The sequence below is a fragment of the Catharus ustulatus genome, chromosome 12, assembly GCF_009819885.2.
Source record: "Catharus ustulatus isolate bCatUst1 chromosome 12, bCatUst1.pri.v2, whole genome shotgun sequence".
Classification (NCBI taxonomy): Eukaryota; Metazoa; Chordata; class Aves; order Passeriformes; family Turdidae; genus Catharus; species Catharus ustulatus.
This window is the reverse complement of record NC_046232.1, coordinates 17,390,409-17,415,733: the sequence shown is the minus strand read 5'-3', so window position 1 is coordinate 17,415,733 and position 25,325 is coordinate 17,390,409. Positions and strand designations below refer to the sequence as shown.

Genomic DNA, 25,325 nt, shown 5'->3' with positions numbered 1-25,325 from the left:
CAGGGTGGAATGGTTCCTTGACTACACAGAACTCCTGGCCTGTCCCTGTCACCTCTGCTGTTAGAGAGCAAGGCAGGGATTTAGGAGTCCACTGACTCCTGAATCCCCCAGGAAAACTGCTCTGATGTGTACAGATTGTAGGCTGACTGTGGGACTGATGGATATGTATTATGGGGATTACTGTAGTGCTTATTTGGAGATTTTGGTATAAAGGCTTAAATTTTTTATTCTTATAAAGGGATTGATTGTTTGAAGCCAGAAGCAGAAGTTTCTGCTATCTGGAACAAACAGTATGAGGTAGGTAAAAGTGGTAGCAGGTTTACATGCTCCTTGAATTCAGCACAAAAAGCAGGATGTAGTAAAGACTGATTGGTCAGTAGTATTTGGAGAGTTTTCCAGGACAAGCTTATTAGAAGTAGAGAGTGATTGGTAACTACAGCTTTGAGTCTGCCTGGTCAAATGGGAAATGTTTTCACATGCTGGTTGTGGGAACAGAGGTGGGTGACCCTTTCTACACCATGCTGAATCCAGCCTAGTTGAAACCAGGTCTGGTCCTGGACCCAGAAGGCTGAATTCCAGACAGATGTTAAAATCTCTGTCCCCTTTTTGTGCCTGTCCCTGACATCAAGAGCTTTGGGGCAGAGTGCAAATGTGCACGAATCTTGTGGTGCTCACCAGGTCTGGAGCCAAGGTCTGAGCAGAGGGAATTCCTCCATCATATTCTGCTTTTCTTCCCCAAAACTCCTGCATCTGTTGCCTCCAGTCAGAGGTAATGAGCAGAGTATGCAGTATCCTGCAAAGCAGCATGGTCTGTTCTCCATTTCCAAACCTTTGCCACTTGTTCTACTTATGGGTGGATCACAAAAATAATTACCTTAATGAACCAGGCGCCAAAACACCGTAAGTGATCGGGTACTCCACAGAACAACAATGATTAGGTCACCCTCCTTGCTTATCTCAGGTTCCCACCCTTAAAATAAGGGCAGCAATATTTTTGCTTTTAAAAGAGCAGGATTAACTTGTTCATGTCTGAAGTATTAATCGCTGTTATTATTATTACTCATCTGGATGGCAGGGAAGCACCTAATGAATTCTGGTAATGTTACAATGGGCCGTGGCTGCTGTTGGCATGACTAACCCTGGGTACATTTACTGGGCTGCCTGTTTATCCTGAAGCAAACTGCACCAGGTACTTGTGGTCCCTCACCAGCAGATCACCGTGGCCACGAGGTCCGTGGGGCACTGATGGTTTTGTGTTGCGCCTCCATCCTTTGCAGCCTGGCTCATCCCATCTCAGATGAGAGAGGGAGGTACACCCAGGGTGTTTCTGTGCTGCCCAGCAGTGGCAGGCTCTCTCCAGAGCCCTTCCTTCCCTTCTGTTTTGAAAGACAGAGAGAAGGAGCTCAGACTTCCAGCTGTGGATTTTTGGATGCTTTCCATAGAGCGAGTCCTTTGGCTGTCAGAGAATTGATGCAGAAAAACAAATTCCTTCCAAGTGTGTCCTTGATGGAGACTAGATATTTGTCATGCTTTTTTCTTCACAGTGTTTTGTAATTACATTCCTTGATAATCTGCCAGAAGTGACCTGGGGTGCATGGGGTGAGAGACCGAGATGCCACGTGTGTAAATTTGGGTAGGTAGGAGTGAGAGTTGTCTCTGCTGTTGGCTCTCAGGCAGGTGTGACACCATTTACCCCCTTCACAGCCATCACTCGGGGAAGGAGCAGCATTCCAAGTGAGCTGTCCTGCCCAGGAGCTCTGCCTAATCCTCCACGAGGCTGTGGAAGCCACACACCCCTTTCTGGTTAGGGCCACCTCTTCCCGGCTGCTGCTGGCCTGGCGCCCACACCATCCCCACAGATGTTTTTGGTGCTCACCTCTCCCTCCTCCCAGTGAATTTTCAGCCAAAGGCCACCTCTGGAAGTTGACTGTGGGGTGTGTTGTGTCACTCCCTGTGCAGCTCATGACTCAGCAGTTGTACAAGTTTCGTACCTGTCGAGGACATGCCAGAAACCACAAATGTTCCTCAGCCAGCAACAGCAAAAGCATCTGGGAGTTTCCACTCAGCTGAAGACAACATTGTCTGCAGTAGATTTTCTTGCAAATTGGTTTCATTTAATTGCCAAGAGATGAGAGCAGGAAAAGGATGCCAAGGGATGAGGGCAGGAAAGGCAGCATCTGGATTTCCAGAGCCCGGAAAGGCCGGGATCATCCAGAGAACGAGTGACGCATCACTGTGCACTGCAGTCTGCTGAGAACAAAATGCTCCTGCAAGCAAGGCCATGAAACCACTGAATACTTCAGGAAAATCTCAGGCTGTGAGATCAATTAAAAGAAAACACTGAGGTGCAAGAGAGCATAATGCAAACATCTCTGAAATGGCATTATTCAAACAGCGCTGGCACGGGAGCAGTCCCGTGGTGTGTGAGCCCTGTCCTGGTGCCAGCCCCTGGGCAGGACTGCCCTGCTGCTCCTAGAATGGGGGGTCACCCAAGAAGGGGCCTCTCCTGGCATCCTAGAATGCCTCCCACAGCCAGGAACACGAGCCAGCCGTGGCAGGATTGCTTCCCACTGGCACAGCAGAGGCTGGGGCACAGCCTGGATGGTTCCATTCTGTTGGCTCACAGGAGCTGAGCTGGCAAGCAGAGCTGTGACAGCAAGAGCACAGCAAACCCTGCTCCCTGCCTTCCTCTGGCACCCCCTGCCCTGGGCAGGGATTTTAGGATCCCTGTGGTTTAGGTGTGAGGGGGAAGGGTTGAAGAGCTGAGGTCTGGCAATGGAATAGCCCGTCTTTGCTCAGGGATTGGAGCTGTGATGCAGCCAAGATAACAGTGATTGGCGTGCCCTTGTCTGGGAAGAAGGGAGTAGTTAGGGTGCAGTTGAAGGAGTGGGAGGAATCGCTGCCTGCTCAGGCCTGTGGGTGATGGCTGATGCCTGGGAAAAGTGGCACCACTGTAAATGGATGGAGAGTGTGGGTGGGGGAGACAAAGAGGGGATGGCAAACAACCAAGCCTGGTCCATCCTGGATTTCCATCTTGAACTGAATTAAAACATGCCAAGGCTGATGTTGTTGTTCTCCATGTCAGGCCATTCTCTGTCTTGCTTTTCCCTCCCCACATGAAAATTTTCCAGCAGCATGTGTTTAACAGGGAGTGCTGCAGGCAGAGATGGGGCTCCCCTCGAACTGTGAACTGTTGTAGGCATGGGAACCTCTCCAAACAGCCTCGAAGTCATTTTCCCAACGTGCCTGGGTCCCAAGTGTGTGCCAGATCCCCATATGGACAGTTTGGATGGGCTCAAACAGGCTGCTTAACGACAGGAGATGCAAATATTGCTGTGATTGCTGAGTGAAGCCTGTGTGAGCAGAAAGGGGAGGCTGAGTTCTCATGGAAATTCTCAGCTTTGGACTGGCATGAGGCAGGGGTTGGAGTGGGGCTGAGGGAGGATGTGCCAAGTACATCAGGGGGTGACAGAACAGCTCATGGGTCAAAATATCTGCATGGCTTGAGCAGGACTGAGCTCTGCTCAGAGTATCTGCTGTGGATTGCAGAAAGTTGCAACTGATAAATGCTTTTAAGCATAAATTGGGTGTAAGAGGGAAGGATGATGCTCTTAGCTCTGCTTGGGCTTCCCTACTCACTCACACAATGCACAACCAGCAGATCCCCTCCCTGTGCTCCATCCCTGTCCTGGTGTGCAGTGTTGGACAGTCAAGTGTTTCACTGCTAGGTTTGGGCTTCTGCCTGGAAAAAATACATCCCTGGCACCCACCCCAGAGCTATTTATAGCAGGAGCTCCTAGAAGACAGTGCGACAACTTCAGAAAACCAGGAATTGCCAAATCATCCTGCAGTGAGCAGCAGATTAACCCCGAGCTGCGCATGCCCCAAATCCTGGTGGGGATTGGTACCAAGTGACTTGGTGAAGGAAATGCCACAAAGAATCAACAAGGACAGCTCAAGATTCCTGCACAAAATGCCATGGCATGAGCAACAGCCCATGAGGTTTTTGTCCTTCTGTCGAGTCCCATGGAAACAAAGCCTGAGGACAGGATGAGTTGTTGGCTCTCCAGTGACATGGCACACATGGAGTTTGGGAAGATGCCTCCCTTGCAGAAATGCTGATCTCTGCCACTCCTCAAACTGCTCCTGGCTTTACTGCACACCTCAAAAACAGGATGAAGTGAAGAAGGCAACACCTCTGCAGTGTGACCAGTGACAGATACCTGCACAGCTTGTTCCAAGCAGGTAGATGCAATTTTTGCATCGAATGTTGTTTTCCCTTTCGTAATTCCCCAACAGATGTTTTTTTTTGCCCTGTGGTGGGCAGAAATCTGCAGGAAAATCCAGGCTTTTCTTGCCTCTGTCTGGTTGGCCATTGCAAAGGGGTGACCTTGACCCTTCCTGGGTGAAGGGAGCTCAGTGTATAATCGAGCACTGAGCCCAAATCCATGAAAAACAACAACAATAACAACGAAACCCCCAGGCAGACATTACCCAACTTCAGTGTGGAGCAGAGTGTCCTGTCCAGTGTTTCATCCTGCCTCTTTCCTTGTACTTCTCTGTAAACACCATTTACGTGTGTGTTTATACAATCCATGTGTTCCCTGCAGTTCTGGGATCCCTTCACTCGTTCCACCCACTGGACTAGTTGTAACAGGCACTAAATTGTGGGGGTTTTGTTGCTTGCTTAGTTTATACACCTGCAATTTCCTGGTTTATGTGTCCAGAGGTTTTAGTCTTTAATTTAATATTATTCATAGATTTTATTGAGTCTTAGTTCACTTTGTAAAGCACCTTAATGGGCAGTGTCTGTTTAATTATATATGGCAAAACCTATAGAAACAGAGGAAAATAGACCCAATTTGTCACAGCGGGTTTACAAAGACTCTGTGAGGTGACTGAGCATCACTCTTCCTTTTTACTGTTCTCCTCACGTTTCCAAACTCGTGTCTGTTCAGTTCTCATCTAACCTGTCCCTCTGAAGCAGCTCAGCCTGGCTGCCCCTCCTCCCTGCAGCCCCAAACCCAACATCTTGTCTGAGGCAGGAGGAAGGAGACTGAATTAGTTCTGTGGGTTGTTTTTTTCCCTGCTGCTACCAGAAACCTGCAAAAAGATGACCAAGAAGCATTTTTCCACAAGTAAACCATGGCTAAATGCCTGTGGATTGGTAAAGCACCCCCTTGATGCAGAAAAGCTGCCAGAGGTGGTGCCTGCCCTTGTGGAGTCCCCATCACAGGCTGGCTGGGTGGTGAGTGAGGTGCAGCTCTGCTTTGTGTTGCTGGAATATGTCTGAGCATCAGCTCCACGGTCTCCTGGATGCAGCATTAATTAAACAGAATGGCCCTGCTCCAGGCCCCAGTGGACAAGCATCCACATGGCAACTGTGAGCCTTGTCAGCAGCAAGAGATTAAGGAATTAATTGGCAGGGTTAATCTTCATGTCAGGGTTGGGAATGAATTGTTAATTTGTTTGGATGAGTGTGAAGTCCTCTCGCAGCGATGGCAGGTGGGATCACACGAGGGGAAGTCTGCAAAGCTGCCCTTCCTGAAGACCTCTCTTATTTCACACAAACAGACACCTGCAGGGCTTTGCCCGAAGTGTGAGACTCCTGGGCAGGGTCGGGGGAGCTCGTTGTGTCCCTCACATCCCTGCAGGTGACAGCACAGCTGCTCCAGCTGTGGGAGAAGGGTGGTTGCAGCTTGGGAGGGCTCCTTGGGATTCCTCTCAGCCTTCCTGATCTTGCTGCCTTGCTCCAGGTGTGAGTGGTGCATGGCAGGCACTGGGTGAGGCCAACCTGCTCCAGGATCTGAGTGAGGGACAGATGTGCTCACACCAAAATGCCACTTTGGGGCACAGTGTGCCAAACCTGACCAGCCTGTGGACACCAAACCCTCTCACACTTCTCCTCCAGGACACTGCACAAAGAGAATCTGTCAGGTCAGTCAAGGCTTTTCCCTTTCTGCTCTCATTTTACACTCAGGACAGCAGAATATTTCCTTTCTTAGTATCTTTCTAATTTTTAAAGGCTGCTGAATCAGTCACATCACATTAAGACATAGGAAAAAAGCACTTTGGGCCTTAGATTTATACATGAAATTTTAAGTTTTGTCACCTGTGCTCTCTTTAGTGCATTGATTAGTCTAATTAGTTCAGCAATAATAATCACTTTCTCCTCAAGCTGGGGTCTGATAGGTTGTGACCAACACAACCTGAATCTAGACATGACATCAAATAGGGTTGGCCTACACAGAGACCTGGGATCTTTCTGGGTGAGCAACAATCCTGTTTAAAACCTTGCAAAACCCTACCCTTTCGCCTGTGCCTCTGTTCTCACCTCTATCAGTGCCCAGCACCTCATTTATGGGGAGGCTGATGCTGCTGCAAGGTGCTGTGAAATAATCAGTTTTTCACTGACAAAAATTGGCTGCTTGCTCCAACTTTCACCTTGTCTTTTATTTTTCTCCTCACCCTACAGGCAGCCAGCTGGCTGAATGCAAGCCAAAACTAAAAAGGATCTCTTTTCTTTTGAAGGGATGTTTGGAGATTTATCAGTAGGACAACTGAATCTGCCCTGTGTAGCTAAGAGGGCCCACAACCTCACTCCAGTGAAGTCCCACCTGAGCTGCCATTTTCTACTCCACATAAAACCACTCTTAGGTCAAAAAAACTTGAAATTATTATTAGTCACTTGTCCTAAAATGTCAATAATGCAGTGATACTCTAGCAGAGCTTTTCTGCACTGTCATTTCCTATTAATTGCTTAGAAATAATGACAACATAATTTGGAACAAGACTGTCACCTTGTCTATGCCATATATAAAATGTTAATAGTAAAAGTGAACTGGGTTCATCCTAGACCTAATTAGTTTTTTGGAGAATTTACTTTGTGCAGCAGCCTGTACTGTCCATATTGATGTTACCATATTACATAACCAGCTTTAGAAAAGGCAGCAGTCTGATGGCCAGGTTCTGTGTCCCTGTGCTAAGTCACTGCTCTGAGGAGAGCACTGAAAATCAGCAGAATTTGACTAGAAAATAGAGCACAAATGCCTGGGTTTTGTAAGGAGTTGTAGAACAACTGATTATCTCCAAATCAACATTGTTTGCAAATTGTGCTCTCCGAACATGTTTTTATTGCTATATATATACCAGAGATTTTACTAAATGAGTTAGATGTTCCCTTTTGCTGTCCAAATTGGGTGGTGAAGTCATGGAACATGCTATTTTGATAATTTGGAACATGCCCCAGGAGTTGATTAAATGATCTCTCTTGCTCTGTACGTAAACTGTGCGTTTCCATGCAAACATCAGAAGGGTCAGAGCTGCAAACATGAGCCTGCAGGATCTGCTCTATCCCTGCCTGGCTTTTTACTACCTGTTTAAACACTGAACATATTTTAACAGACAATTACAGGTTGTGTAATTTGTGCATTGATTAGTCTAATTGGTTCAGCAATAAGGATCACTTTCTTACATACAGACATACCTATAAAAGCAAACAGTGGATGAAGTGGAGTTGCTACTGTGAACCTAGTGGTAAGATATTTAAGGATCATTTAGTGAGAGAGCTTTTAAAAAAATCTAAGACCAGAATCTGAGGTTTTGAATTTTCCTTTTCATGAATGACTTCTCTGCTAGTTCTGGTGCTTGGATCAGCCATCAAGGTGCAAGGAAGAAATTCCTCCCTGGCACAGGATGCCCAGAGAAGCTGTGGCTGCCCCACCCCTGAAGTGTCCAAGGCCAGGTTGGATATTGGGGCTTGGAGCAACCTGGGATACTGCAAAGTGTCCCTGTCCATGGCAGGAGGTGGGATGGGAAGGGCTTTAAGGTCCCTCCCATCCCAAACTATTCTGTGATTCCACGATCCTGAGCAGCATCTTCACCTCCACTTTCCACAGAGAAATTTGCCATCTTCCCTCAAAAGTGGAAAGAGGAAGAAATCAACTGTTGCCTGTTGTTGCTCCAAACCCTGGGAGGCAAGACCCTGATGGAGATTGAGAATCTCACTCCTGGCTCAGGGGAGCAGAGGGGCAGGTACAGTTTGTCACCTCCTTCCCTATAGCAGCAGGCTCTCTGCTTTAGTCATTCTGAACTCTGCTTCTAAGCTTGTTCTGATTTATCTTTAGTTTGTTGCTCTAATCTTGTCTAAAGGAAACAATAAAATATCCTTCAAGATTAAAATATGAGATGAGAAATCCAATTAGAGCAGACATCCTTCAATCCTTACAGGTAAGAGCCCCTGTTACACAATAACTGTGGGTGGGAGCAGGCCCTGTTTGATCCATTTGTTCCAGTTCTTGGTTATGAATAGTTCAGCGAGCTAAAATGGTGACAGATGAAGGCATAATTCCCAGATCAGAGAAGAATTAGAGATCTGTAGGGTAGAATACAGGCATTTCTTGACATAGCACCAAACCAGAGATGAACAGCACAATGTAGATTTGACACTTTTATTAACAAAGAACCCATGGGGCTCATTCATTAGTACAAAATACAATCATGTTCCTGTATGTTAAACAGCTTTTTTTATTTTGTCTCTTTTAAACTGTTTCACAGTTATCAAAACAAAGCCCCTGCATATTGAACTTATTATTGTGCAAACAGTAATTATTTTTAAGGATCAATTTCTGCACTAAGCCAAGTGCCAGAGAGCAGAACTTAATCTTGCTTTCACCCCTTGAAGGGCCATGTGTGCTTCCTAAGAAACACATGATAGTTGACTTTTTTTTTGCAGCAAACAATCTAAGGCCACAGTTTATCTGCAAAGAACAAAAAACAACTCAAAGATTTTAGGTAAATTAAAAAAAAAAAAAAAAGCACATCTTTACCCTTCATACTGCTGTTTGCTTGACCATAATTATACCCAGGTAGCACACATCACCTGTCAGGATTACAGTCCAAAAAAAAGCACCTAATGTTCTTGAAGCTAATATTTTGAATTATTACCATGCAAGTTAATACATGACCAAATTAGTTTTCAAGTAACTATAATGGTATCTTGTTTAAGGAAAAGATGGTTGTTCTCTTTCCAGATGATGTGAATGAAAATCCTGCACTGATTGTATGGGCAGGCCCTCACTTAAATAAAAAGGCATGAGAGCCACACCTTGAGACTTAAATAATCATTTTGAGAATGTCCTTTCTAAATCATGGACTCAAATTTTGGTTAAAGCTGCATTTGCTATAGAAGAAAATACTAAATGTTGGAAATGAAAGAGTAACTGCAGTTTGGAAAGGTGAATCTCCACCAGTGTGTCTTTCATACTGATGCAAAAGTGATTTGAGGTGAAGTGCTAGAAATCAGACAATGTAAGGAAGTTATACTAAAAGACTAAAAATATATATCTGTGTATGCTTGTAGAAAAATCCCTTCTTCTTAAGTGAAGACAGATTTCATAAAAAACCATTTAGACTTTGTTTGAACTGCAGTTGTTGATGAAATGAAGGAAACTCAATTACTGGTTTTGTAATTATCAGAAAGTACACTGTTTTACCACATGAAGCACCGGGTTTTAACCCAAACCCTTGTGTAAGACATAAGGAGTGTTTCTAGTAGTCCAAAATCCCCTGTATTCAAAGACAGGACTGTAAACATGCATGTTGACAATGCTGTTTTCTGCTCCTGTAAGTGATCTGTTGGTGACTGTTTACTGATCCCAATTGATGGCTGGCAGGAAGCAAACATTCTACTTTTTAAGGAAGGCAGCAGAAGGGCAAGTAAATGCTGTGCCTTCACTCTTAGCAGCAACAAACTCTCACTGTTCTAAATGACCTGAGGAAGAAAACATTAAAATATTGCACCAAAACAAAATTAAACAGCAAAAACAAACAAGGAAACACACCAACAAATATAGTATGGATAGCAAATTACCAGTGCAGCCCCTGACAATAGATCTTTAGACAAAAATGCAGGAGTAATGAAAAGCTTTGTGCCATTACCAGAGGACTCTGTTCCCCTGATGTCTGCTTTCACTTCAGTTATAAGCTATGTCTATTCTGGGTATATTTACACCTCTCCCTACACCTTGTATCTCATTCACTAACCACAGAAACCATTTAGGGTCCCTTTAAGAACCTTGAAGTATACTGGAGCTTTAACAAGACTTTTTTTTGGTCTCAAATCTGACCGTAAGTAAATATCCAAAACAGAGGTAGGCTTATAAAGGCTTTTGAATAAATAAATATTGTCCATTTAGCTAAGTATACCTGCTGCAGGCAAAAGGTTTCTCCCTTGCCATGCTTCCCCTTATCATGCTATCCATAGGCTTAAGATGCAGAAGAAGAACTCACAGTAGAAGGTTAGAATAATTCCCTTAAGAAATCCCTTGAAAGAAAGCATAGTGCATAAGCTCGTCTCAAAGTTCACTGTTCTGTTCCACACTTGTGTCTTGCATTCAGGAAATGGTTGCCTTTGTAATATTGTGTAAGAGCCATTCTGTCATCCACGGTGTCCTCAGGATCATGATGGATGAGGAAGTAGTACCATGTGGCAGTTGTGAGAAGGACAGGTTCCCATCAAAGAAGAAGAGAAGACTTGGCTCTGAGTTGCAGTAGTGTTCCTTTTTGGATGCAGACAGTGCAAAGCTGAAGCCCCTTGAACACTGGAATCTTTTGGAAATGTTTTCTTACCCCACATTCTGTTCTACTACAGGAGTTCTCCACATCACTATGTACATTCTTCTGGAGTGTTGCAAACAAAATATAAATTCTTTTCTTTTCAGAAGATCCACACATCTCCTCCTTGTACTTTGCGTAGTGTATCCACTTTTTGGAAAACATTCAGTAATTCCTTAATGCATTTTCATTTCAGTATTTTCAGGTACGTCTCAAGTATCCCAAGCTTAGCTGCTCCCCTGTTATCCTCTGTGCAGACTAATCCAGCAGGTTCTCTTTTATCACCAAACGTGCTCATACCTCCTCCATTCTCCTTTGCCTTTCTCGTACACAGACTGAAGTTTGGAAAAAGAAAACTGTTTCCTTTTTAGCTGCACTACCAGCTTAAGCAGCAGAAAGATTAAGACATTCATCACAATGATGCTTGTTACAAATCCTCTTCAGATCATGAATGAAACAGGCTGAACTTCTTCTACATCAGCTGGATGTGGATCAATCTAAGGAGAGAAGAAACACAACAATTACTGCCTGCAATTCCTGCACTGAGGTATGTGTTTGGGTTTTCTTTTTTGCTTTCTGACAATAAAAACACCACCTGCTATTTATTTTCTTACCTCTGAATAAAGAGGCGGAGGCTGAAACCGGAACTCTTGTATGTAAGCAAAGACAGGACAACACAACTGTTCCTCACAGTCAATGGGTGGTGGATAAGCAGGAACATGTCTGGAAAACTCTTCCTCAGACACTACATCAGCATAATTTGGTGGTGCTGAAACACAAGAGATGCTTCTGTCATACTTCAAACTACTCACTCACTCACAGCAAGAACATCTGCATTACAGTATATCCAGGACCACAAAAACTCTATTGGAAGTGCACTGAACTCATCAACACTGTAACTAAAATTCTGTTTTCAGTAAACTCAGGTGATTCAGCAGGAATACAGAGTGCTGTGCTTTTAGGACAACTCCAGCAGCAAACCTGTGCTGTATCAAGCTATAGTCAGTAATGAGTAGAACATGCCCACCATCAGAAGTTATTGTTTCAGTCAGATGGGGTACAGAGACTTCAGGAAGGCTGGAGTTGGGATAACCTCACCAATTGTTTGCTCAAATTTAAGACTTTTGGAGTCATACTTCCATGGCCTACATCCCTGGCAGTGCCCTTAAACTGGCACTGCACCCATCTGCTGCAGACAGTGCTGTGCTGGATTAGAGAGAGTTCAATATGTATTTATTACCTTCAGGGTGTTCAGGCATGGTCAATGCCAGCCAACTCATATCCATACTAAACTGGCTGGTAATGCTGGAGTTTCTGCTTGAAAATCCAATACATGGAATAGTGCCAATCACCAGAGGCATTTCAATCATCAATTTCTTAGCACCAGGAATATGGATATACACCTATGTGACAACCCCCAAACAGAAGAAAAAAACATCATGAGACCCCATTGAATGCTGCTCTTAAAAGCTGCCCTACTCCCTACACTGCAAATTTAAAAATTAAGAGCTTTGTCATTCCAGATATGCTTAGCTAATATCCTGGCAGCTTTCCTTATTTTTCAGCAGCTTCCTTCTTTCTGTAACTTGTCTCTAAATGGCATTAAAAAATAAAAAGCATCTTGACAAACGTAATTACACACTTGACTTTCAGTCTTATCTTCCCATTTCTGGAAAGAATCACTTGAAGACCCCATTCTGCTTAAAATGCTTCCCAAAATAATCCCAGCATGTCTGAAACTAAGCTGCTTCTTCCTCAGAAACATTTTTCCCTTTTCCACATTATTCCTATCTTCTCAGAATCTCATGACCTTCAGTCTCTCATGTATGTGGTTTATGATATTTATTTTTCAAAGTCATAGAATGGTTTGGGTTAGAAGGGACCTTAAAGATCATCTAGTTCTAACCCCCTGCCATGGGCTGGGCCACCTTTCCCTGGATTTGTATTTATTGTAGCTCTCAAGTTAAAAACCTAACAGCTACTCAGTGAACTCTTCTGTCCCCAGCTGAATGCAGTATCTGAAGTTTGTACATTTGAAAACCCAATACTTACAGCTAATGAATATTCTACTCTAATAATGCAGCAGTCAAGTATAGATGGGGATACAGGTGGGATTTTCAGAGTTTTCCCATTCCAGGTATCTGTACTCCCAGAGGCAATGTGGTTTCCTCGGACATTGGCAACCATCTGACGGAAGGTTTTTGTCTTCCCACTGGCCAGGTAAGTTTGTGTTTGGAAAATGGCAGCTTTTGGAACAATCAAACGAGAAGAGCAGTTCTCAATTTCTGCATAGATTGGGATGGCTTCCCCTTAGAGACAGAAAAAGTCCAATGAATAATTTGTATTTACCAACTTTCCTCTGGGAGTATCAAAGCATGTTACACAGCACGTACATCATCTGCAGCGTTATGAGAACAATACTTGGTACGTTTCCTCAAGCCAGTTTATTTTTTTCAAAGTGGTATCCAGGCAGAATTATAGCCACCTACAATGTTTTACACATAAACAATGATTCATTTTGAAACATTAAGCATAATGAACAAGCTATAAAAGCTTTATTTGCAAATTACGCCCCAATCTTCCTTTTATATAGTACTAAATGAATTTCAGGATGTTTTATTTTGTTTTCTCAATGAATCTCATGTTATCAAGATGAAGAAGCTGCTAAAGCTCATTCTTACCAAAGTGTAAACCTATACAAATTGGATGTAAAAACCTAATTACATCCCAATTAAGTATTTTATCCCAGATAAAAACATTTTGTTGTTCTTTACACTCAAATGTACATGGATTTTTCATAAGATTATTAACAGGACTTCCATTCAATTTGTAGTCCCAAGGGGAAAAGTGAGATGATTTTTTTCAAAAATTGAATTCATATGGATCTTAAATTACTTCTATTGAACAGAGCCATGTTTTGAACTGCAAAGTGTTCAAAGAGACAAAACTCAACCTATTAAATGCTAAGTATTTACATTTTTAAGATAACTACTCTTACCATTACAGTATCCCTTCCTCTCAATTTTGGCACTGAGAGACACTGGCCCAGAGGTGAAAAACCAACAGCCAACCATCTTCTCCTGACTTCTTAGAACAGGTGTCTATAAAACACAGAGTATTTTTCATTTTATGGGATAAAACTGTCAATCACTTGCAGTTTAGCATTATGCATATCAGTCATTGCAACCCAGCTCTAAAATCCACATGACCTGAATCCCTGAACTGCTCAGTGCAACTGCAGTTTTGCCACTATGTGAAATGGAACCAAGGTTTGGCAATCTGAACATTTCTCTTTTGAAATCCCAATCTGTATTTAGACTGTACTAACAGACAAACGTGTCTTTGTACATGCTTTGTCTTCAACATGAACTTTTCAAAGACCTCATGGAGTACTGTGGTGTTTATCCCCATGTTTCTCAGTGCAGAAGAATGCAGAATTAATTTTATCTGCAAACAACTAACAGTGAAGCAGGTAATTTTTTTTTTAACCTTTTTATCTTTAAGAAAGGATAACTATATATAGACACTGGGCTAAGGGAATGCACCTTCATTACTTGCAAGCCACAAAACCTTCCCAAAAATGTAGAGGCATGACAAAAACCATGTTAATTTTTCAAGGATGTTGCACTGGGTGACATTTACACTGCCTGTAACGTTTTCTTTAGAATAAATTCACAAGCACACATGTCAAGGGTCCATGCCAGGATTAAACCTACTCAAAATGATTTACTGGGCAGTGGCACCCAAGTCAGTACAACAATGCAAACTGGTTTTGTATTTGCTTTATTGCAATGAAAAAACCTTGTTGTTTTGCACTTTTGGTGGTAGCCTTGGAATCCACTAAGACTGGCACTGCCTTCCTGATGTGTCCCACAGGCCTGTTCTGTGCAATAACCTGTGGTCTGCTCTGCCCTTACACAACATGGGTATGATGCCTTCAAACTCCTGACTGCTGAATATAAAGACTATTGTGCTTACAGATGTCACTGCCAAAATACCCTAAGTTCCCTCCAGAATGGATTAAAATGTAAGCATGTAATGAGGGGGAAAAAAGCCTGCTCAAAACATCTCTTTTCTATGTTCACGTCATGATGTTAAAATTATCCCACCATTTAAAATAAAATAGAAATTACTCATTCATATTTAAATGAATAACCATTTAGATCCAGTTGCTATCATGAAAGTGCAAGGTATAATTTTATATTATTTTCATAATATGGGTTGAGATAAAAGAATCCAGCTCATTAGCTTCCATCTTGCCTATTTACTCATTACTTAATGCCTGATCTTTCTTATTACTCTACAGTATTTCCAGTGATTATTAAAAACTCAATGCTTTAATGTGGCCAAATCTGTCATAGGGAAATAACTGAAAGGATCTCTGGAGCAGCTGTGTGCACACACTTCATGTTAGAAAACGACATGCAAAATGCAGGGATACGTAACATAATGGCCAGAGCCTAAATGACAGGCTGGGCATGATTAATACTCTTCTCTAATTACTGTTCCTCAACCTACTATTATTGTAGAGTTTAGGACACTGCAGCCCTGTGAATGTAGTTGCTCTGGTAAGAGTAACTACTCTGCACTCGTGCATTACTATTATTAAGCCTTATTTATGCATCTGAAGCCTGCCTAACTTTTTGGCAGCAGCATCTCTGCCAGCAGGGATGTAATCAATGGTATTAAAAAAGCCACTCTGTTTGCTATTCACACAACCTAAGATCATCTATTTATAGAGAAAAGCTTAGGGAGCTTATATGCTTTCAGAAGTCAGAAAATGACACTCTGGAATAACATGGGAAGGGTTATGGCTGGATGTGAATGCTGCTTGGAAATGGTTTATTTGCAGCTGGCCTTACAGGGGAGGAGGAAAGGGGGACCTCTTACCAAGAGAGCTGGAGAGCTGACGTCGATATGGCTGATGATCTGCAGCTCTGTCTGCACACTCTGGTCAGGTACAGCAGGCCTCTCCAGAACTGCTTTCACATAGTACTGGATACTGCCATACTTCCCAGTAAAGGAGGTCACCAGAGGTCTGAAAAAAGCAGTCATAAAACAATTACCCTCAATTAATAACGCAGCTTCAAACATTAGCACTTTCTGCTTACATAAACATTTCCCAATTTACAGCTTGTACTTTTAGGGGCTTGGGGAAGCTGAAGGAAACAAGGCCTGTCTGTGCAGTGCTTGATTAAGACAAATATATAAAGCTGATACTAAAAAAAACACAAGTCAAATTACATTAAGTTAATGTTCCACTACAAGCAGCATCCAGCACAATCCCTTCAGGTTGGATTATTGAACTTACTCTTGAGGGAGCTGAAAGCTGAACGGAAATTCATGTCTTCCATCTAGAAGAATTAAGTTTTCCTCACCTGCAGAATAAGAATGGATAGTATGTTTTAGTTACTCCAGAAATAGAACAAAGCAGACACTGTTATAAATTATTTATGTATAAAAAACACCCAGATGCAAGAAGTTCTTATTGATCCCAGTGGGTTCTGGACTGTGGCCCATGCTTTATTTATGCTGTGATGTGATTTCAATGAAAAACAAAAATCAAGGAAACATGGGAGACCTTGAGATTCAGTTCAGGACTCTGGCCAATTTCTAATCCAAAATGGCTTCTGCAGAGCATAAAGTAAGTTTCTTTTCAGCAGAACAGCAATTAATCTACTTTCCGAATTAACAATTCAACCAACTTTCGTGTCGAAAAACTGCCATTTAATGTCAGCATGAAGAAACACTATAAACATACGAGCTTCCAATTTATCCATATCGGGCCTACTGTTACACAGTTCACAAGGCCTAAATGTGCTTTCCCTACAGATCAGCCTGAGCTGCGTTTCGCCCTTACAGAACCAAACGTTGTTCAGGCTTTAATTTTTCATCGCTACCACAGTGCTGCAGTGTGTGTGTGACAGAGCTCTGCAACAGCGAGCTTCCTCTGCCTCCGGAATCCATTGGACGAGCCTGACTGCTTCCAGGGTCTTCCACGGCAGCTTCCAGGAGCTGCTTGTACAGCACAGCCAGCGTGTAGGGCACGGATGGAATCCAGAGATGGGCCGAAGCTCCGCAGGAAAACCCACACAGCGCAGGGATGGGGCTGCGGGTTTATTCCAGCCCCGCTCCGCGTTTTTCAAGCCAGCCCACAGGGAATCGCGGGGCCAGGGATGGGGCAGCGCGGCTTCCCCGGGCACAGGGCTGAGCGCTGCGGCAGCGCTGTCCCGCCCGTGCCCCGCATCCGTGCTCGTTCCTCGGGGTCTCGCACCCGCGGCGCTCCCCGCTCCGCCTCCCCTCGCTGCCGGCCGTGGGCGCTTCCCCGCAGCCCTTCCCCGTTCCCGCAGCGCCGCTCCCACCCCCGCCGCGGCTGCGGGAGCGGCCGGGCCCGCGCTGCCCGCATCCCGCCTCACCTTCGGGCGGGTCCCGCAGGAGGCTCTGCCGGATGTCCAGGTACCGCACCTCCGCCTCCCGCCGCGGCCCCGGCCCCGGGGCCCGCACCGCCATCCCCCACGTGCCGGCCCCGGCCACCGCGCCGGAGCTCTCGCTCCAAGCGACGCGCGCCCGGCCCGCGGCCTCCAGGCGCAGCCCGCGGAGCGGCAGCGGCCCCGCCAGCTCCAGCAGCACCTGCCCGGACACCGTGTCCCCGCTGCAGTAGCCGCCGCCGCCGCCTCCGCCGCGCCGGGCCTCGTCCTCCAGCACCAGGGCCAGCGTCTTCACCGCGCCGCCGGCCCCGGGGCCCGGCCCGGCCGCCGCCATCGCTCCCCGGCCGCGGGGGAACCGCGCCCGCCCTCGCCGAGCGCTTTAAACCCGCCCGTCTCCGCCAGCGCCCGCGGCGCCGCGTCCCGCCCCCGCGCGCCGCCCATTGGCCGCCCCGCGGCCCCGCGCGCCGCCATTCGCCGCGGGCCGCCCCTGCGCCCCCGCCTCATTGGTACTCGGCGGGCGCACGCCCGGAGTGCGTCACGCTGCGTGATCGCCGCGGCGGAGCCAATCACGGGCGGGCGAGCGCGCGTGGACAGCGCGGTGATTGGCGGGGCGGCGGCAGGGCCCCGGCGCGCGGACCAATGGCACGGCGCGGCCACCACGTGCACAGCCTGTGGGTAAACAGGGAGCGGGGCGGGGCCGGGGGCGGGGCCTCAACTCAGCGCCTCACGGCCTTCAGTCCCGAACGGCCTTCAGTCCCTCAGCCCCGCATGGCCCTCGGTCTCCGGGCGGCGTTGGCTCGGGGGTCCTGTTCCTCCGTTTGTCGCCTCCTCTGGTCCCTGCCCACTGTGCCCTCGGTGACGCCGCGCCGAGGGAAACCTTATCTCTGGTGTCCCTCGGCTGCTGCCACGGGGAGAGGGAGGCAGCGCGGTGCTGGGTTGGTCTCAGCCTCTCCCGCTGACAGCCGGGCTGGCTGGGAATATTAAATATGGAAAAACGGTGTGGTGCTGCTGTTTTCCCCTGCTTTGGAGGTTGCTCGCCTGTGTGAAGCCCTTTCTCTCCCCACTGAGGAGCAGGAGGGGAAGGGGTTTAGCTCTAAATGAGCCGTCCTGGCTGGAGTGGAAAGCTCGTGTCCACACAGATATTTGTGCGTTTCTGCGCCTTGCAGAGCAAGAAGCGCTCTGGTTCCAGAACTTGCTCTTACATCCCCGCTTTGTACCTGGGCAGCGAAATGCCTGAGCACGTTGTGAGATGTGACTCGTGTCATTATGAAAATACACCATGAGATCAATACAAACCATAATTCTGAACCCAAAGTAAAGCATGGACGTAAGACACAGGAAAATCTAATGGTTTCATTAGATTTATTTAAATCACTTTGTTGTTCTTATATATTTTTATTATTCTGTCACTATAATAATAAATTGTATCCGCTTTTATGTGTAAGGAAAACGTGGGCTTGTTTGGATGCGAGCAGGTTTGTCACTGCTTGGTAGGAGTGTGACCCGGTGTTCGAGCCTGGTTCAGACCTGGTGGGGGTTTGTAGCCACTGCTGCTTGAGTGCTAGCCAACATGTTGGGGCTTGCTCGGACTTGTACCCCAGCACAGTGGGCATGTCAAGCCCACCAAGACATTGCCATAAAAGTGACCAAAGTGACCAAAGGTGGCACGGATGCATTGGTGGAGCGCAGAGTCCCCATGTCCCCAGCGCTGCTTGCCTGTTCCTTATCAACAAACTAATAAATTGCCTTATTGATTGGCCTACCTGATTTTGGTGAGTAATTTATAGCATCATCCACAGGTAACGCTTGGGAGATAGAATAAAGAGTAAGTGCAAAGTTTTGCTGTTGTGTTTAGAAGCAGAATCTTCGTGGTGGATGTGTCTGAGTCGATGGTGGGCATGGCCAGAATCGTCATTCCCACAGCGCTGAGGCTGCCAGAGCTCCGTGCCCACCTCCAGCCAACCCAAAACTGAACCAAACCAAAATGCTTCGATTCTGCTGGACGCCTACTGCAATTAACGCTGCTCTTGGCCTTGCTGTGTTGTGTGATGGCAGCAGGGCTTCCTCCAGGAGGTGTGTGCGGTGGTGAGGGATGTGCTGGCATTTCCACGGGTGACTGAGGAGTCATTTCCCACTCCGAGTCACCTCCCTGCGTGAAGCTTCTGACACCTTCCTGCATTCCTCTGTCCCTCTGGGGCGCTGCAAAACACCAGCCTGGTGCTTCACCAGCTTCCCAAGTGACTCAGTTAATTACTGAAATTAGCTAAACTTGTCTTTGGCACACAGAGCCTTGGCTTTTAAATAAATAACCAATGAGATAAATCCAGGTTTTCTCGGGAGCTCCTGTGTGTACCATGAAATGTAGCCTTGTGTTGAGAGTTCCTTCTGTGAGGAGCTTGCCAAGAGCCAGATAGGCCTTTGGAACACCTTTTGTTGGCTACAGGTTCATACACAGGCCTTTGTTAATCAATAGTGACCTGGGGAGAAGGAATGTGCTTACAGATGGGGTGAACTCATGGACTTTATTTCAACCTTTGGCCGTGCATTCTCCAGCTCACGATGAGAATTATGTAAAGAAAATGACTCTGTTATGATGATGGTTGGTTGAATATTTAAAGAATTGTTAGCTATCCACATCCCTTTGTGCATCTGAAATAATTCTTTACAGAGACTGCAAATGTTGGATTGCAGTTGGGAATTGTGGTGTATAAAATTGTGCTATTTTGGTATTTTTTAACATTCAATTAAACTCAGACATGGATAGTTTTGCATCAATCTTCTCCTTGTATGCAATTTTTCACATGGACAAGTATCTGGTTAGTTTTGTAGTCAGCCAAGAGACCATGCCTGGATGTGCAGACTGAATATTTGCTTATTTGATGAATTTCATTAGGTACAATATATGTGTGTGCAGACTCATTTTGAGAATATGATACAGAGGAAAAAAAAAATCAAAATCCCACAACTCCCTTTCTCCTACATGAATTAGATCCTGCATAAAAGTAATTAATTCTCTTATGGGTTTGTGCGACCATTCAAACATTGCCTTCTTTTCATTCTTTGCAAGTGCAAATGAGCTAGATAGGGAAATGAATAAACATGGCAAATTGCTTATGAAACAAAACATTACCCAGAATTAGAGAGAGCTGGGAGGCTTCAGTAACTCGAGCAATTAGCCTGTAGAGGACACAGTTAATAGGCACATTCTGTCACAGTCAGGTGATACTTGTTCCAGATGTTTATTTGCCCTTTTTTATATATTTTTTCTTTTTTTTTTCCCAGCAAGAATCAAAAATCAGGACTTGTTATAATTATCATGGAGCAACTGGTTTTCTCATCTACCCGTCTTTCTGGTTTTTGAGGTGTTTTAACTGACCCACACAGTGACGTTGTAGCATGAATGGTGGAAACCACCACATTATTTTAGTCTCTGGCAAGCCAGAAGGAAGGAAGAGGAGATGAACACTCACAGTGTGGGTGTTTGTGTGTGACTGGTTATCTGAGTGTGGGAGTAGGTGTGAAAGAGCAAGAGATATATTAACATGCTTGGTTATATTTTCGTTCCACTCATTTTGCTGTTTTATTCAGGACTGTGTGAGAAAGAGCTGTCTGAACAACTTAGATAATGCAAAAATTTGCTTGTAAGAGTAAAGAATACACAAAGATAGGTCTCACTGGAGAGTATCCACAAAGCTATGAACAGCTCTGGCAATAATCAGACTCATCATGAAGGGAAAGGAAGTAGGAAAACATCTTCCTACAGTAGCTGGTAGTACCCTGGCTCTGCTGGTTTATTTAGGAATGACTGCTGTGGTTAGGTCATTGAATTTAGATGGATAGTTTCTACATGCAGTAATTATATTTTAACTAATTTTAGTGCACATGTTGAAAATAGGGCTTGAACCTGCCACAAGAGTTTTGGAAAGTATGGAGTCAATTCCAACTTTCCACAACAGGATGGACACACAATATGTAAAAACCCTTTTTTTTTCCTTTTGGTGGAAGATGTAAGATAAGAAATGGGCTCAGTAACAGCTTCTTGAGCCAAGAAGGTTTCTGTTTTCCAAGAATCCAAGCTGTAACTGGGGAGGAAGTGAGAAACTTGATGAGTATTTGCTGTCCTCTTCCTGCTTGAAGGGAGCTGAGACACAGCTCTTCATCATGAGTCAGGCACCAGGAGTTTGCCAACTAAGCCTTTCTGTTCTTAATAGCCTGGCAGTGTAGAGAGTGAAGAGCTATTTCTGCAACTGGAGGAGGACTTGGGGAAGTGTTTATGAGAGCTGCTAACAGCTAATTTACAAATTGGAGTTCTTATTTGAGATTGTTGTGCTACAATATCCATTCAAGCATCTTTCTAAGCCAGTACCAAGCTCAACAGGCAAAGCCCAGTGTCTGAGCTCAGCTGGGCTCAGTGGAGGAGCCATGAGCCAGGATGTGTGTGAGTGAACAGTGTGCAAACCCCATCCTGACTTTCCTGCATGGGAGCGGGGGATTTGTCCATTTACCTCGTCCTTTATCTGCAAGGAATTGCAGCTATCTCAGTGGTTCTCACAGATGTTAGAAGCAGTTGTCTGAGAGCAGTGTTTACCCCTCAAAGCAAATATTACAGGCTCTGTGGGTTCCACAAAAGCCCTCAGAATATAAGGCCCTTTTTTCCCCAGATACCCAGAATTCCTCATTCTGGAGTTCTTTATGGAGGCAGGACAGGGAGGGATGAGAGACAATTCCTTTCTTTCCCTAGTTCCTGGCCTTTTACCAGCGAGTTCCTTTATCAGCACTGTGCCAGAAATGCAGCCCTGAGTGGAGCATGAATTCTTCCTGCCTCCCAATCAGCTCAGGAAGGCAGCAAATGGGTGCTGGTGACACTTGCTGTCATGGACAGTCTTTTATTGCTTTTATTCTATTACCAGTAATTGAAAGGTCAGCCAAATTTTTCGTAGACAATTAAGTGACATTTACAGAGGGGAGAATGAGAGCAGCCAGAGATGCTTTTCTAAGTGATGCTGCTCAGCTAGTCTGATATGTCACTACAACCAGTGTGTTAAACACCAGGATGGATGTTTTTAAGGGTTAAGAAAAGCAAATTCTGAGATACTTGCCCAGTAATCTGAGGGTTTTATCTGCGCAGGTGTTAGTTCACACAGCCCAGTTTGACAAAGCACAATTGCTTTGAAGGCCAAAAGACCAATCTGAGTTCAAGGTTATGTCTGGAAAATAGAAAATCACAAATGAGGGTAGGGGAGCCCATGTGGAAATCTGAGGCTGAGGAAGAGCAGAGGAGGTTGCACGAGGCTGATGACAGAGAACAAACCATCGAGGCTCGTGCCCTGAGTCATTGTTTCACACAACTGCCACACATCCCATCCTCACCTTCCAGGGCTGGGAGAGATGTGTCTCATCCCTGCCTCACGAGCCTGGGGCAGAGGGAAAGGTGCTGGTGCCAACTGCAGGGCATCCTTTCTGCTTCCAGTGGCAGCACAGAGCCAGGATCCTCTGTCACCTCATGAGGTGCAGCACCAAGCAGGCCCACAGGATAAATGTCCCCAGTGCACGAGGATTGCATCCCAGCACATGATGGAGCATCGTGTTGTTTCATGCACTGCTAGAGAAAACACTTGAGTGACCTGTTGTTTACTTAAATATTTATATAGTGATTCAGAGTGCAGGATCTGTTACAGCCCGTTCCTGCACATAAAAGTGATCTAAATCCAGCCCTCAGCTGGGCAGCAGAGGACTGCTCCAGGGTGGTTTTGGATGTTTACAGCTGCTATAGGTTTTGCAAGGAGTGTGAAAAATAATGGATGTGGTTAGAACATCTCTTCATTCTGCTGTCCCCTGAGGACAGAAAGATTTATTGGGGTTGTGGCTCCTGCACAATTAGAGTGGCCCCCTGGAAGTGTTCCTCTGGAGGAAGAGCTTCCTACAATTGTATCATGTACCCCTCTGCATTTCAGTGACTTCAAAGCAAGGTGGTCAGGAATATTCCTGTAAATATCTGACATGGAGAGAGGATACAAATTTCTGTTGTTGAATCAACTCTTAAACAGCTGCTGCATTATTCATGTGGGAATCGTGGTTTAGTGTTCCAGCTCAAGGGAATGAAGCCAGAAAGGAAAAGGGGAATTAACAGACTCATTTGGGTTCTTAGTTATGTGCTGCTTTAGCTGGTTCCTTGTATGAGCTGTAATTTGAGGGTTTGAGGTCTTTGTGAAGCGCTTTTTGGAAAAAATTTAAACTGAAAAAAATTGAACTTGGAATGAACCTGAATCTCATACCAGAAAACCTTACACTGAAGGGAAATGCATGCCTGGATCTGAACTCACCTTTTGGCAGAGCATTCCTGTGAACAGGAATGTGAGCCTTGTGGTGCCACTTCAGCCTTATGAGTTCGCACCAAGCAATGACATGCATGGAACATAACTCTGAGAAAACACAGCTGGCATATCCAGAATCTTTGTAAAGATTGTTCCAAGTGAGATATTTACTGGAAGCATCTGGGTGAAGCCATCACCTTTGTGACAGGGTCCAGCAGCACAACAATTGCAAATGCAGAGGTGCTCCACATGAATCCTCTTTTTCACAACCTGGGCTGTTGTTGTTGCCCAGGCTTAGGGGAGGTGTTACCTCAGCAGAAAATGGAGATAATGGAATGCTTTATGCCAAAAGGCAATGTAGAGGCAGAGCTACAATGGATGGAAAGTGGAGTCAGCAGCCTGAGATAACACGAGTGATGGGCAGGACAGGGAGCAGCTTAGGATCAGCAGTGGAGCTTTGCTGATGGAAATGTGAGCTTTTACTTGGAACAGGGTTATTTGGCTTTTACTGCTATTTCAGCATGATTTGAGGTGTAGACACAGTGTGATTCTGTCCCTATGTGTGTTGTCAGGTGCTCCAGCCTGATGTCCAGTTGTGGGATATTAAGAGAAGAAAGGGTGATCTTAGGGAAGTTGTACAAATGCACTCAAATACTGCACCTCCTGGAGTAGCCAAAGTTGCTCCAGAATATGGAATCTTTTCCCTCATAATACTATGAGAGGGTTCAGAGTTTCCTAATAACTGCTTAGTTAGGTCCATCTAGTCAAGCTAACTCAGGATCACAAGCTGGTGCTACAACTGCAAGTTTTCCTTGCATGCTTTTTCTCAAGCTTAAACCCCAAGACAGTATTGTAGCCATTATAAGAAGTGCTTAGCACAGGAGGGGAACAAGTAAAGCAGGACACTGTCACTGGTGAGGAATGTGGAGAGGGAAATTAACCCTGGATGGCAGAAGAATGCAGAAAAATGTGGCTGCCCCAAAACAATCCAGTTTTCAAACGATATTTCCCTAAAATTTGGTGACCAGAATAACTTTGGACCCATAAGCAAGGCACGTCATTGGATCACCAAGGAAATTCTGTGTCCAAGAGAGGACATGGAGCTCCTGGCTTCAGTATTTGGAGGGAGGTAAAACATCCTAAAACACCCCCAGTGATGGAACTGTGCTGACTGACACATCTGGGGGAAAAAATCCTCTTACATTTATGGGTAAACAGCTGACACTGCAAGGCACAGAGTCTGGCTAGAAGGATTATCATAGGGTAGAGCAGCACCTTCCATGGGCGTGTCGCACGGTGGAAGTGAAACTGAATCTCTCCCAAATCTTTCCATTGGCCTTGTGGAGACCAGGTCATTTTGGATCACATTTTGCTCCCCCTTCCCATGCCTAGAAGCAAAGGTTCTCACAAACACTGAAGCAGAGCATCCTATGAAGATATAGAATCTTGCCATAAAGGGGCCAAGACATGGCAACACATTCTTGTCCCTGCTGTTGTTTTTCATCTTAGCTCAAGGCCATGGTGTCTTCATTTCAAGGTAGAAATTTTCTAAATAGTAAATTTTTTTTTGCTACTTTATATGAGATTGAATCATTCCCTTTACAGAATTTTGCTAGATGCTTGTCAAGAGTTATCACTCTCTCAACCTTTCCTTTGATAAGCTGAAGAAATGTAATATTTTATGCCTCATATCATAAGAACATTTCCAAAAACCCAGGAGTCTGTGCTTAAACTGGTGACTTTTTAAAACAGTGGTTTAACCACACTTAAAAGTATTTCAACGTTTCTTGGAGAAGTGTTTCAGTAACCAGTTCAAGCTGTGATTAAAACAGAAATGAAAAAACTGAACTTGTCACAGCTCATTAAACCTGTAGTTCCTTTTGAAGTAAAATACACAACATATCCTTAGATGTAAGAAAAGGTTAAGACTTTATAATTTCAGTTATTGAATGCATCAGTGTGTTATAGC

The 25,325-nt window shown here is 45.1% G+C and overlaps 1 protein-coding gene across 1 annotated transcript; it reads right to left on the bottom strand.

The window, feature by feature from the left end:
• Positions 1-8,436: 8,436 nt before the first annotated feature.
• On the bottom strand, positions 8,437-18,655 carry ARRDC4 (arrestin domain containing 4). Its single transcript, XM_033070785.1, has 9 exons — positions 18,613-18,655; positions 17,031-17,408; positions 15,926-15,992; positions 15,505-15,652; positions 13,613-13,715; positions 12,667-12,923; positions 11,855-12,017; positions 11,229-11,383; positions 8,437-11,111 (listed from the first exon to the last, which is right to left on the bottom strand). Exons 1-9 carry the CDS (start codon positions 18,653-18,655, stop codon positions 11,055-11,057), a joined length of 1,371 nt encoding a protein of 456 aa, XP_032926676.1. The 3' UTR covers positions 8,437-11,054.
• Between the last annotated feature and the right edge of the window lie 6,670 nt (positions 18,656-25,325).

Excerpts from the sequence above, each read along its gene's own strand:
- ARRDC4 (XM_033070785.1), bottom strand. The coding sequence starts at position 18,655 with ATGCCCACTGTGCTGGGGTACAAGTCCGAGCAAGCCCCAACAT. Across the intron at positions 13,716-15,504 it reads TCAGCTCTCCAGCTCTCTTG|ACACCTGTTCTAAGAAGTCA; the intron begins GTAAGAGGTCCC and ends TGTGTTTTATAG. Across the intron at positions 12,924-13,612 it reads GAGGAAGGGATACTGTAATG|GGGAAGCCATCCCAATCTAT; the intron begins GTAAGAGTAGTT and ends TCTGTCTCTAAG.